We start from the raw sequence: 14681 nt of genomic DNA on the forward strand, positions 1-14681 counted from the left end.
CTTTTCAGAAAATAATGTACATGAATATAAGTTGTATCGAAGTCAAATAAACATAGGGCAAGCACTATTTCACACGACTTGCAACATTACAGATTTCAACAGACTGCATTATGTGAGCACAGCTCATTAACAAATGTCTTATTTTCATTTGACCAGTCTATATGGCAGGTGACACTGCAAGAATCTGGCTTAATGTGAGAAATCTTGCTGAAATCATGGTGGAAGAACACAGCGCCAAGGGGTACTTTTTATACTACTTCAGCTGAAGGTGCTGCCTTTCACATACATCAAGAGATATCACAAACACAAAAAAACTACAACACACCGAGTTTGTTTCGGCCACTTTATTTACATGTGTAATTGTCTATTTGAGAGGGATGAATCTGGAGGAGTGGGTGGCTCCAATACCCGGGCGACCGTGCTTGACAGGTTTGTATGTGATGCTGAACTCTCCCAAGTAATGGCCAATCATCTCGGGCTGAAACAGCGAAACAGGGTTTTCAGTGAGAATTACAGATGCTGGGTTTTCAGTGAGAATTACAGATGCTGGGGTTTCATCGAGAATTACAGATGCTGGGTTTTCACTGAGAATTACAGATGCTGGGTTTTCACTGAGAATTACAGATGCTGGGGTTTCATCGAGAATTACAGATGCTGGGTTTTCACTGAGAATTACAGATGCTGGGTTTTCACTGACAATTTACCGATACAGGGCTTTCACTGAGAATTCACAGATACAGGGCTTTCACTGACAATTTACAGATACAGGGGCTATCACTGAGAATTACAAATGCTAGGTTTTTACTGAGAATTCAGAGATACATGCTTTTCATGGACTATTTACAGACAGAGTTTACACTGATAACACATGCAGGAGTTTTCACTGATAATTACAGATGCAGGGGTTTTCAGAGAATTACACATGCATTACACACTGAGAATTACTGAAGCAGTGTTTTCATGGAGAATTACAGAAACATGGTTTTCATACAGAACTGTAGTAGCATACGACGTCAAAAGTAATCAGCTGATACTGATACAGAGGCCACTCTTGATTCATTCTCAGTTTCTCATGGCCCAGCTCATGACAACAGTGCCGCTGAGACTGATTATTATTAATTATCAATTTCAAACAAAATGTATGGAAATTTGAAGAAAATTCTGTTAAAAAATACCAATCCTGCATGTATTTGTATTCTGCCTGAAATAATACATGTTAATGGGCCATGAGGGACCACAGTGGCCTTATACATTACTATATGGCCGTATAATGTGAAGACCTCTTTCAGGTAATACAAAGTAACACTATCGCATGAGACTTTTTTTTATGTTTTTGGTATTTAAATGATATCAGACAGCCTTGAGCTCACAAAGTCAGCCCTAAAAATTGAGAGGCTGGATTTTGAATAGGATCTAAGAACCTCACAAGGTTGTCTACTTCAGTAGTGGCTCAATTGTGTTGTCCAAGAACACATTTTCAATTTCTACATTATTCTGAAAGAATTGTGGAGGAAAAAAAAAAACCATACAATGTCCGAAAACTTTGCATGTCATTTATAGTACTTTATTATTTGAACAGGAATTCAAGCCACAACAGCTACTCAATGCTTGTTTCTTTCAGTTCCAATACACTTCCTATCAAGTTAATAACTGATAAGTGTCCAGCAGGAATGACACAAGCTGAATTTTTTTTCTGTAAGACAGTTATCCCCCTTGATCCATGCCAAATTCCTGTTTCTTGTCACCACTGCAGGAACCAACTAATGGTTTGAGTAAAACAGTTCTTATCTGAACATACTACCTTAATTGTTCATTCATTGAAGTTAAAACACTTCATTTCAAGCAAAAAATTACATTTACGTGATTTCATGGAGATTCATACAAATTTTGATCCAGCAAATGGAAATGGGATATTTTAATCAGAAAAACAAGTTGTCACTTTGCTGTTCACTTGTGTTTGTACATTTCAAGCTTACGTGCTGATTAAAGTAAACCAGGAACAAACAAGCAAGTGCACCAATCTGTGGTCATTACCTTGATTTCCACCTGGTTGAAAGTCTTCCCATTGTAAACTCCCACCATGCTACCAATCATCTCAGGGACAATCACCATGTCCCGCAGATGGGTCTTCACCACCTGAGGGGAAGTCAGACAAGTCACATTTACACCTGGCTGGCAGTTCACACATTTACAAGCTTTACACCATAGTATAGTAATTTATTTGACTGTTTTCTTTTGTTTAATGTTGAACTCAGGAATTTGTCATTGATGTGATAGCAGTCTAGTTTATGGGTGGAGGAAACTCAAGTCTCCAGAATTGATGCTGCACTCCACATCTAGAATATGCATCGGTTCAATTCTAATTAAATCCAATTCGGTTTGCAGGTGGAGGAAACTGACTGAAACCACACCAGCTCTAGATATCGGACACTTCTCTCGTATGTGCATAGATCCAAGCCTGCAACCTTGTTGGTCTAGGATCTGTGGATCTAAGCCATTGGTTTCCAATAAATGGTTAGCTCGTCTTCTTATCTACTTGCTGTTGACCAGCAGTTCATTTAAAAATTCTTCTGTTGCTCTTATTTTAAATACATTTACTTCATGGTTTCAGGTGTACTAACAAACTCTTCCCTTGTAAGTAGATGCTGGTGAGAACTGTTATCAACATTAACACTGCACAACTATAATGTGGCTGAATTACAAACTGCACATGCTCTTGCAACTTGAATATTGTACTAAAAAAGTCACAAACTTCAACATACAATGCACATTTTAGGAGGATCCATACAGACAAGAAGCTAAATTCTGGTGATTTGCTGTCTTAGTTACCTCTGGTTTGTCAAGTGGGCCGGCCTCCTTCTTGGCTTTCCGTAAACGTTTAATCAAAGCCATGGGTTTCCTCTTCAAGCCACGTGAGAAACGGCGGCGAGCACGACAATGGAAAAGCTCCATCAACTGTTCGCTGAAATAATGAAATACAGCTTTTGTAATAGAGTCTGCATTCACATGACCAAAATGGCTTCAGTGCAGCAATATGATGTACAACATGTTACAGTACAGATGCTGAAGCAAAAGCATGTTAGAAGCCAAATATTCTTGGAGGTCTGTGTTGGTTCTGTGAAAATTTGATTAATCCCACTGAACCTTGTATCACAAGGAGCCCAACTGGGAATCGGCAATATCAATGACTCCTGAGTTAAAACTTAATATTTCCTATGCTGCAATGTTATATATTTTTGCTCAGGGGACGCTTGTTCCAAAAAACAATATCATGTGAAGTTGTATGCAGTTTTATCCAAAAAATACAGGCTGTAAATAACACAAAACATATTAACAACTAAATCACTGTTAATCTGGTCAGTGAGTTTCCAAAAATACATCTCCACACATATATATATATATATATATCACATATAAAATGTCACAGCAATGTAGCAAATCCATTACAAATGTCAGCAGCTCAATCTACTATAGCTTACATCTGATGATGCAAGTTTTGGTCTAAGGATGGTTTATATTTCACTAATAGGACCAATGCAAGGATCGCTGGCCCCAATATTAAAAGTTCACAGCTCATTTCTTGGTAACAAATCCCTAGTGCCATAACCTCCTTCAAAAAAATTGTTCATGCCATCAGCAACCAGTAATTCTGTAATTCTTTGAACAACGATAATAACACTCGACGATGTTAACACTTTACTGGCGTGGTGCTTTTATCTATCATGAAACCAGGGCCTTAAAAACTTGGGAAACGGCCAGTTGATTTCTAAGTCAACTGGCCCTGCTGGCCTTTAGATTTGTGGGGTTTATTTCTACCCCTGTACAGTGATATTTATGTCACCCCAAATCCCCCAAACTGTTTGATTTTACATACCATGTATTAACCCTTGGAGTAACTGCATATTTTCAGTCTGTGGTACTAGATTTGACTGAGATTCTGGTGAATGTCCACAAAGCAAACCTGTCAGAATCCATTTAGACTCTGGTAGAGAATCATCATGATTATAGTGTCTGCAGAAATGTCTCATGACTTTTTTACCTAAATGTAGTTGATAAAAGTGTTAACACGAAAATGTGACCAAGATCTAAAATCAAGATCTCGTTCTTCCTTACCTGGACATGTCTAACAACTGGTCGAGGTCGACCCCCCGGTACATGTACTTCCGGAAGGCACGCCTCTTCTTCTTCTCCGCCAACTCCTGATCAGTTTCAGTGGACTGAAACAAGCATCAATTCACACATTACATTCCAATTTCAGACCACAGTCAAGAGCTGAGATATATACTTTTCCTCACCATTCACATGTATTTATGCTTGGGGTTTAACGTCATACTTAACCACCATTCACATGTAATTTTCTTTTCCAGAAATGACTTCACCTTTACATATCTGTTCTGGCATTACACATAACGATTCTTTCTCAAAACTACAAAACTGGTCATAAAATTATCAAATTCTAAGAATAAATATAACATGTTGATTTATTTCGGTGTTTTCTTAAATTTTAAGAGGGCGCTAAAACAGAGACATGCAACATTTGTTATCACCGATTAACTTAGGGAGTTTCCCTGTCTGGGACAGCTGTACAGAATATCATTTCGACTCCTTATTGTACAGATCTAATAATGAAGACCAAATACATACAACGGACTGTCATTCTAGCACATAGGTGCAATATGAACAACCACTAAATCGTTGTGTTTTGGGTCGCATGGTGCAAAGAAATGCCTTGTATGGACACTAGTTCATCACTGAATGGAAACTGAAAGGGCTCCAACATGGTCAATAACATACCAACATTATTTCATATTTTGCTTCAAGTTGTGCAGTATTGGCAAGATATAGGGCCTAGGAGATATACAAGTTCTTGGGAATTCCGTGTGGAGGTGCTCGCACATATACAGGAAGTTGGGGCTAGAACCCTGGTGGTACACAGCCTTTACGAACGAGCGCAGGGTGTAGTTGCGTTTCCTATCCCCAACTCCCAGCACATGTGCGAGTAACCCCACGTGGAATTCCTGAGAACTCGTATCTCTCATAGGTCGTATTAAGCTCAGGTTGATGTCCTGTGGTAGAAAGACACAAATTCATAGAGGGACCAGCTTTTTGGTTAGCCAGCATTTTTTTAAAAAGAGACAAATCCTAACCTAACGCGCCATGCGATAGCTCTCCATAACGAAACGTGAAAATAAGCGGCTTTCACGCAGTTGTGAAATATAAACGTACATACTGCATGTATGTTGTTGTTTTACAGAATACAGATCTGATCCGATTGATGCAGACTCATAATGAATATAATGAAAACATGTATAGAAAAGCTAATACAAAACATAACTGAAGTCTACACTGATTTTCTTTCAGGGTACGTATTCTCTGACTTTTAGCAGTACTTTGGCTAGACAATGTACACTGTCTGCTATGAACGTGTAGATGCATACTTAGACAATCTCATGACGAGTTGCACTTTTCACAACGGTATGTATCTCTTCTTGTCTATAAGACAGACAAGTACTAATGTTTCTCTAACAAGGATCTTATTTCGACATTTTATTGTCTAAACTGTTGTCTGATCTTGTGGATTGATTCCGATTTTGACCGATTGCTGACACTAGTATGTAAACCCACCATGTTGACCGTACTTGCTGCGAACCAAAAGGAAGTTAGAGTCCCCGGATGACCGGAAAGCGAATTATATTTCCCATGACTCCGTGCGTATCGTAGTCATTCTCCAATATGCGGCTGTTTTGGTATAGTGGTATTTTATTTTACGTCTAATCACGTTTTACCCGTCAACAGTCGATTCGCAGAGAACAGCATTGGGAGCAGTCTGTTCATAAGGATTACGGTAGCAGAGGTTGTGTCGGACTTTTTCTAGTGCAAAGGTAAAAAGTTGTTGGGAAAGAAACAATGTAGAAAGTCTAAAAGTAGCATGCCAGTTAGTTTAAGGATCATTGAAAGCCCAGGGAAGGGCACTGTTTCCTCTGGCACTGCTGTAAATTTTTGATCGGTTGAATGACTTCGGGAGTGACAACTGACGCCACTCGTGGGGCCGTGTGAGAAATGTCATTCCGTATTTCTAAACTTCTACCAAAGTTTCTTCGAGGGGAAAAAGATAGAGGGAAGACCCCGGAAAACACCAATGACCCCAAGAATCAAGTCCTGCTGCTAGATGACACAGAACTTACTGTGCATCTGAAGGTAATTATTGTATTTTGAGTCTCATTTAATAACTGCATGTCTGTTGCCTGAGTGGGACACTTGTACACGTACGTTGCAGTTGTATCGTATGAGATGTTGGTGACTTTATCGCTAGGCGTTAGGTACGACGGCCCGTGGGTCTGTGCCTAATATACGCTAGGCAACAGCATCAGATAAGCGTAGGATTATGCCCCAAGCAAGACAGCATGACTGCCTAAACCGCTCGACTGCCAGCTGTGATGCCATTGTCATCTTATCACTTGGCCTTTGTGCAATTACAGGATAGTGCCTGCACTAACTAGCACTGTGCCTAACACTGAGTGGTCGTGAATTGTTGGTGTCAAAACGTGCTTATAATAAGAGCCACTTAAAGCCTGGCCTCAAACAAATAAAATAAAGCATTAAGCATATGCAGCACTGGTGTGAAAGGAGTAAAGTAGAAAAGGTTTAAAGTGTTGCATATAACTGAAAAAGGTCTAATTATCTTGAGTTACATTCACGCTGGTGTTTTGTTTTGTCATCAACTTTGTTTTAGTATCACAGCTATTATACTTCTTGAACATATGCTTTCACTCTGTGAACTTATTTTTGTCTTACGAAAATTCACACGAAAAGATGAGCACTAAAGTGAGTACTATAATTATTTAACAGGGTACAACTGTACTTAACATTCCTGTAGTTAAGTGTTTAAAAGTTCTAACATATAACATCTTCATATGGAATGTTGTGTACCTGTGTGAAATTGTGAGATGAAATACATGTTAAGCCTGAGCCAATCTGACTTTTCTAAACTCTGCCTTTATAGTTGTTATACTGCAGGTCAGGAAGGATTACTGCAGCTATCATGCTGATGTCACATGATTACTTTACATGTAGACATGGACAACATGAGACAAGACATAGTTTTGAGAGATGCAAACTACATGTATATGTATGGTTACTGCATTGTCCATTTCCATATTTCTGTTTTATTCTAACAGTTTTTTTTTGTCATGTGCAAGAACAATAGCAGAAACCGCCAATGTTAGTTGTCCAGTTGTTTTAGACTTTAAAGTGTATTGTCTGATTGTTACGTGTTTGTATAGTCTTTCATCATGCTTTACATGACAAATAATTGAGGAAACCAGTCTGCTAAATGCATATACATGTGTACGTAACATTTTAGGTTGATGCTAGTCTAAAGAAATGGTCGAAAAATTTAAATAATGAAGTTTTGTGCAGGTGAATCCTGTGCACCTCCACTGTTTAGACTGTTACGCAGGTATGTCTTTGGTATGTATACATAGTATTATGAAGTATATGTGCACACCTGTCTCTGGAAAACAGGTTTAAGAAGTCCAGGTTAAGGCTGTTATTAAGGATAGTAGGCTCTGGAATTCTGAGGTAATGTTCTAAATAAAAAGTAACATAGCACTACCTTTAATATAATGAAACCTGTGTGTAAGACTGTACGTGCTGTTTGATTTATGCATACAGGTTTCACTGTTTACATTTATAATTTATTTACATGAAGATGTACACCTCAGATAAATTTATTTAACATATTAATTTTTTTATTAATGTTGGTCAACTTTGCAACCTTTATATATATTATATAATCCTAACTTTACAGTTTTATTATTAATGATGGTCAACTTTACAACCTTTATATATATTATATAATTCTGACTTTACAGGTACGTGTATATTGCTTAGAAAAGTTAAGAAAATCCTTATTTTTACACTATCAGGATGTGAGTTTATCCATACACAGCACAAGTGATGTCACTCCATTGGTAATGGTGTTAGTATCTACATCAAAATACGTCCTGCTAATAAACCAAGAAATTGAATATCCACAAGGAAGATCTTGTTAGTGTTCATCCTCACCAACTTCTTAGCGGCAGCGACTAAAAGCAGTCATTATCTCTTTCTCTTTTATGTATATGTACGTGTAACATGTAATATTAGTTGTGAAAATATGCCAGTGGTCAAATTGAATGTTTTAATGACAGGATCAGAAAGAAATCCCCAAATCAGGTGGTTAAAGGGCTCTCACTAATCAGGAAATCTGAAAGAAAATTTAGACAGAAGTTAGAAATATTTTTCTTTAGTTTGATGAATTCACATGGTCAGATAAAACGGGGCCTGCTCTCTTTATACCAGCTCAAAGAAACATCCAAGTTACGAAATTAATTTTTGCCTGTTTTTTTACTGTTAACTAGCTTGCTGTCATTTGGAGACCTTTGTTTGAAAATAAACTCTACATGTACATTTGTGCTATTAAAGTGTACAACCTCTGCCATTATCATTCATTGTACCGTACCTGTAACTATTTTTACATCCAGTTGTTGTAGAATCAGATTTATGCTCATGATCAGCTGTCTTTTATGTTTATGTTCTAAGTAATTTTTTTTTATTGATACTCTGAGCACATAAAACTCCACACATGAACTCATTCATCATACTCACATAGCAATATTATTATAAATACACTTTTAAGACAATGATGAGTGTATAAAAATAATTGCATTGTCTGAGAAAGGAGAGTAAAATGTAGTGTATTAATACATACTGTATGCAGATGTAATATACATGTATTAAACCTTACATACATGCACACGGATTGGTGCATATTGGCTGAATTAATTTACTCCTTGACGCATCTGAACTAGATCTGGCAAGACACTGACTCTCTATTCATTTATTCATTCATTCATTCATTCATTCAGCATTTACGATACCATGTATATGTAGGCTCGTATATACATGTATGTATCATACAACATGGGCGGGGCCTCCGTGGCTCTGGTGGTTAGAGCGCTAGCGCAGCGTAATGACCCAGGAGTCTCCCACCAATGCGGTCGCTGTGGGTTCAAGTCCAGCTCATACTGGCTTCCTCTCCGGCCGTAAGTGGGAAGGTCTGCCAGCAACCTGCGGGTGGTTGTGGGTTTCCCCCGGGCTCTGCCCGGTTTCCACCCACCATAATGCTGACTGCCGTCGTATAAGTGAAATATTTTTGAGTACGGCGTAAAACATCAATCAAATAAATAAATAAATAAATAAATAAATAAATAAATAAATACAACATGGATCTAACATTTAAATGTACACTACCTGTAGATCTCTGCATGAAACCTCAATCAAGTAAAGAAACACATGTACATGTACATGTAGATCTAAATTGAAGTCCCTGTTTCATCACAGGTGTACCTGTGCACATATCAATATGTATTGAGGCTACAAGCATATTTCTGTGTTCAGAAATTTGCACAGTACATGTGGATGTTTCATAACGAGAGGGAAAAACCCATATTGTTTATGTCTACATATTAACTTGGTGATTTCTTTTTGTAGTGCACAGGTAGATACATGAACATGTATTCACTTGAAGGCAGACTCCCCACTCTCACTGCTTATGGGGCCTTCAGGTGACAAGTGGTTAAATTGCTGTATGCTTGTTTGTGTCCATTTGCAGAGTTTTATGCTTGTGAAAAACCAATTGTCTTACACCAGTATGATATGCGTATGTGTATGTCACATTTGGGAAAGTTTGTCAGTAACTAGCCAAAGGTCAGTGGTTTATGTGAAAACTTCTTGAGGACATGTATAGCAGTAAAACAACAGTCAGATTAGTAAATAAACAAAATGAGTGCATGTTCAATAATATTCATTTTTTTGTATTGATTTTATTCGTGTTTTATGCTGTCATTTTCAGTAGTACAGTATTTGGTATATAACATACTTATGTTCATTGTTGTAATGTAATGTTTAAAATTGTGCCTCTTGTAAATCAAGTTATCTTAATACGTTATTACCTGAATGCTGTTTTGCCAGAGAGTTTCGGAGGAATTGAATTGAGGAAGTTTGGCGAAAGTGGCCAGCGATAAGTACATGCCTATAGGAGAGAGCACAACGCAAACCCAGAGTTTAACATGGAAAAACACCTTACACTTCAATGCGTAATGTTTGCTGAGAGTTAAGCAAATGTACATGTATCCTCTGGAAATTGACAGATTGAGTTACATGTATGTGGAGAAACATGTACAGGTACATTGTCTTAGAAAAAGAAAAAAAAAAAAGAATCTCATTGTCAACACTGATAAGGTCGTCGACCATGTGTGTTTAGTTTTCGATGAACGTCTTGTAGACCTGTAACGTGCTAGAATAGGGAAGTTTTTATGTTTATTTGCTGGAGACATTGAAATTTTCATCTGATGAGATGTACGTGTTCAGGGACATGTATGTAGTTACTGGTGACTCAGCGCTGCATGGCAGCTTTGTTATCCTTTTTGTTCACTTCAGCATGGACTGTTTTGTCATAGACAATCAGACAGTAATGTATACATTATTGAGGTAACAATATTGTTCAAAGTGGCTGCAGCCCATTATTGAGCTAAGAGTTTTTGATTTTTATTTTTGCATTAGTTGGTTTGGCGAGTAATTTTACAAGGCCTTTAAAATATAATTAAATAAAGTTCACCTGTAACTTGCCACAGGTCAGTGGTTCACCTTGGTTCTCAGTTTTCTTCTGCACATAAAATAATCTGCCCTTGCAAAAGTGAAAAATTTTTTATGGCATGAAACAACTGTCAAATAAACACACAAAAGAAATTCTAGGATTGAAGTCACAATCATGACTTCCAAGATTTCAAATTTTCACTGAATAGTGTTAACAAAATATCAAACAGTCAATGATGAATACATGTGAAGGCAGCATAACTTTAATAGCCTTTTTGAAGTAAGGGTATCTGATTTTCATTTTCCCCATTTTCCATATACCAAATATATGTTATATTCATGATAATACATTTTTCACCTTGGCTAAACTGCTGGACTGTTGATTGCTCTTTATCAGGTCAAGTAAAGTGTCAGGTGGTAAACATGTTAAACAGTTCAGAGAGCCCTCATTGACACACCTGATATTTGTGAAACAAAACCAGGTTGGACATTCCAGGGGATAAATCATGGTTATGCTAATGCAGAGACAAAAGTCAGGTATTAATGGCCTAAAATTTTGCACCCAAATAGTGCATATTTTGAGACAAATGGACGTTGTAAAATACTGCTCTTAGTAGTAAAAATTACATTTTCTAGTGGGTTATCATCCCTCCATCCGAACAGACCTGAAATACCCTTTCTAAGATCAATAGAAATCTGAGAATAAGGCAAAATGTACAACTTAAACATTGGTGAAATTTTAGGTGATGTACTGTAATGCGACGCAGGACAATCCTGTCTGTGTGGTACGCCACTGTGACAGGTGAAACTGTGGAAGACAACCCCGAACTCATGCCATTTCGCTTAAATGAGAAGTTAGCAAACTACACAGGTTACATGTACATCATTGGCATTCAGGCTTCATGTATACTTTCGAAATGAAAGTTACAGTACATGTACATGTGTATATGTAAAGTTTATCAATCGTTCATTGTTTATACATGTACATGTACAGATCTATCAGTTCAGGCTAACTCCTAAACAAGAATTATTAATTTCTTTGTCTCTTTAACAGGAAACACATTTCTTGATAGAGAACAAATGACATTAATTTTATTTACCTCGTATTGTATTAAATAACAACAAAACTAAATACACATTGTAAATTTTTGGGTCAGTATTTAATAAGAATTATGATGATTTATGACATATTTATAATGCTACTCAGAAAATTCAGAAGCTAGTCCTTCAGCACTCTCACTACATGTATGAAGGCCTACATTTAGATAGTTTTGACAGTGTTCTGTTATTGCCTAAGTTAGTGGACATAGTTGTTAAACTGTGATAGGCCAGAAGCCTTACAGGCCAAGTAAAAGATGACCAAAAGGAAGAACTACCTGGTGGAAAAATTCAAATGCATTATTGCATTGTTTCCTAAACCGGTAACACAGTCTGTGTACAAATGTAAGGTTAAAGTAAGCGGTAATCGTGTATAATATGACTGCAGCCATTGGATCAGTGTGTAATTGCATTCAGCATCACTTCAATCCAAACAGACAGGAACTTCATAAATGTAGTATTACCATGTATATTTATATGATATATTGTATTCCACTCTCCAGACAGGTTAGAACTTCATATACATGTAGTATGTGTACAATATGTGCATTATTTATGCAGATAGTTGCACATGTATGTACATACTTATGTGCCAAAACTTCCGGATGCATGAGCTGCTGGCAAATATACATGTGGCGGTACAGTGTATGTACATGTATGTATCTTGTTGTTATGTTGCAAATGTGTAGACATTAGAAGATTTAGTAGTTAACCACTTAGGTATCAGGGATATACAGCAATAAGTAACAGTTTATGAATGAAGCTCTGACCCTAATAAATGTGCGCTGTGCTAGCCTGGACACCCCACCCCCATTAGTGATTGCCTGAGATGTATAAGGTGTACACCTGTAATTTGTAGTGCCTTACTTAATAAGTTATACATGTACCTGTATTCATGTAAGTAGTGGCAGGTAGTCCATTCATTGTGAGGCCAGGAAGTCGTTATATGTATATGATGTCATGGGTTAGTATATATGTAACACTGGTGTATGTGTATACATGTATCTGTGGAGATCATTTTGTTATCTTAGTGTACAGTTAGGTTTTCTGTGCTGTATGAAAACCAAGCATTCCTACAAGTGATAATATTTGGTGTTTGAACATAAGTCGATGACTTAAAGCCATTAACGGCCCAAAGAAAAAAAAAGAATGGCTTCAGTTGGTTATCTGAGTTCAGTACTTTACTGATACATGTATATGTATACTGTGTGCATGTACATTGTATATGTATTTACATTGTGTCCATGTATATGTATTTACAGTGTGTCCATGTACTTGCATTTACACTGTGCCCATGTAGATGTATTTACACTGTGTCCATGTATATGTATTTACAGTGTGTCCATGTACTTGCATTTACACTGTGTCCATGTATATGTATTTACACTATGTCCATGTATATGTATTTACACTATGTCCATGTACTTGCATTTACACTGTGTCCATGTAGATGTATTTACACTGTGTCCATGTATATGTATTTACACTATGTCCATGTACTTGCATTTACACTGTGTCCATGTATATGTATTTACACTGTGTCCATATAGATGTATTCTGTCCATGTACATGTATTTACACAGTGTCCATGTGTATGTATTTACACTGTGTCCATGTATATGTATTTACACTATGTCCATGTACATGCATTTACACTGTGTCAATGTAAATACATAAAGTGTATGTGTACATGTATATGGTCATGTAATATACGCTGTAATTCTTAACTTGTTTGTTTGTTTGCAAGATGTTTATTTAAGCATACGTGTACATGTACTTGGAGGACATCATTCTCTGTACGCTGATAAAATTATACTTTTCCAGAAGCCTTGAAATAGGCCAACCCAAACAATGTAGTTTTGACTCCAACATCAAACTGTAAAGGTGAATCAATTTGCACTGAATGTTGCTTTTTGCACATGTGAAAAAATTGAGGGATTAGGGTACATGTAAATGTAATTCACATATGCACAGCACATAGTATAAAGGTTTCTAGAAAAGTTTTGCCAAATGTTGGTGGTTCAGAATGATATCATTTTTATTGTTATTCTCACCATCACCAAAATTTCATTTTATTCAGAGTGAAAATATTCCTTAAGTATTAATGAAAAAAATATCGCATACCCGTACATTGAAGTTTGAAAATATTCTTGTGACAAAGGTATATGTATTTAAGGACACCCACTTGTCTCTTTGTAATTGGTGTCTTTCAACTCTCTGATATTTAAATTTCAATGAATAATATTTATTAAAACTTATGCGGTATCATGTATTGCAGATTTTCTTGTTATATATTTGTACTGTTTGTTGTTTCAGCATAGTCATAAAGGCTCGGCATTACTGGAACGGGTGTTTGAACAGCTGAACTTGGTGGAGAAGGACTTTTTTGGCCTGCGCTTCATTGACCAGTACAACCAAACGGTAAGCACATCAACTCACTTTAGCCCATCATAATGCTGGCCGCTGTCGTATACGTGAAATATTCTTAAGTACGGCGTAAAACACCAATCAAATAAATAAATAAATCAACTCACTTTACACTTACATTTTACACATATGGTTTATGATCCAAAAAGAGTTGCTCATTTTTTTTCCTGATTCAGATAGCTCTGTTGATCTTAGAAAGATGTTTTGAGGTTTGTTTGGAAAGTAAGATGATATCCTACAGGCAAAATGTAAGTTTCAACACCAAAAGTTATATTTTGCGCAGTGCGTCATTGCACTTTTTATAATGAAATTTTATATCATGTTACCGTATCTACAATACATGTTCCTCTTCATGTGACTTGATTACACTGGTCGTATAAGTGAAGTATTCTAGGGTACAACGTAAAACACCAATAAAATAAATAAGATAAATACATGACTGTGTAGGTTAGCAAATACTGTTGAGATGATTAAAAGAGTTTGCACATAGCTCAGACCTGGGGGATTATAGGTGTTAC

General features: G+C 36.8%; 2 protein-coding genes across 2 annotated transcripts in view; one reads left to right on the forward strand and one right to left on the reverse strand.

The window, feature by feature from the left end:
- Window positions 1–329: 329 nt before the first annotated feature.
- Window positions 330–5694, reverse strand: LOC135473069 (small ribosomal subunit protein uS19-like). Its single transcript, XM_064752866.1, has 5 exons — window positions 5626–5694; window positions 4114–4217; window positions 2830–2962; window positions 2035–2136; window positions 330–478 (listed from the first exon to the last, which is right to left on the reverse strand). Exons 1-5 carry the CDS (start codon window positions 5626–5628, stop codon window positions 365–367), a joined length of 456 nt encoding a protein of 151 aa, XP_064608936.1. The 5' UTR covers window positions 5629–5694; the 3' UTR covers window positions 330–364.
- A 147-nt stretch (window positions 5695–5841) lies between these two features.
- LOC135473223 (band 4.1-like protein 4) overlaps window positions 5842–14681 on the forward strand; it is a 66156-nt gene continuing 57316 nt past the window's right edge. Inside the window, exons 1-2 of the mRNA XM_064753068.1 lie at window positions 5842–6198; window positions 14053–14157. Coding sequence (XP_064609138.1) covers window positions 6061–6198; window positions 14053–14157 — 243 coding nt within the window. The 5' untranslated portion in view covers window positions 5842–6060. The remainder of the gene's footprint in view (window positions 6199–14052; window positions 14158–14681) is intronic.

This window comes from Liolophura sinensis, chromosome 8 (assembly GCF_032854445.1).
Source record: "Liolophura sinensis isolate JHLJ2023 chromosome 8, CUHK_Ljap_v2, whole genome shotgun sequence".
In the NCBI taxonomy this organism is placed as follows: domain Eukaryota; kingdom Metazoa; phylum Mollusca; class Polyplacophora; order Chitonida; family Chitonidae; genus Liolophura; species Liolophura sinensis.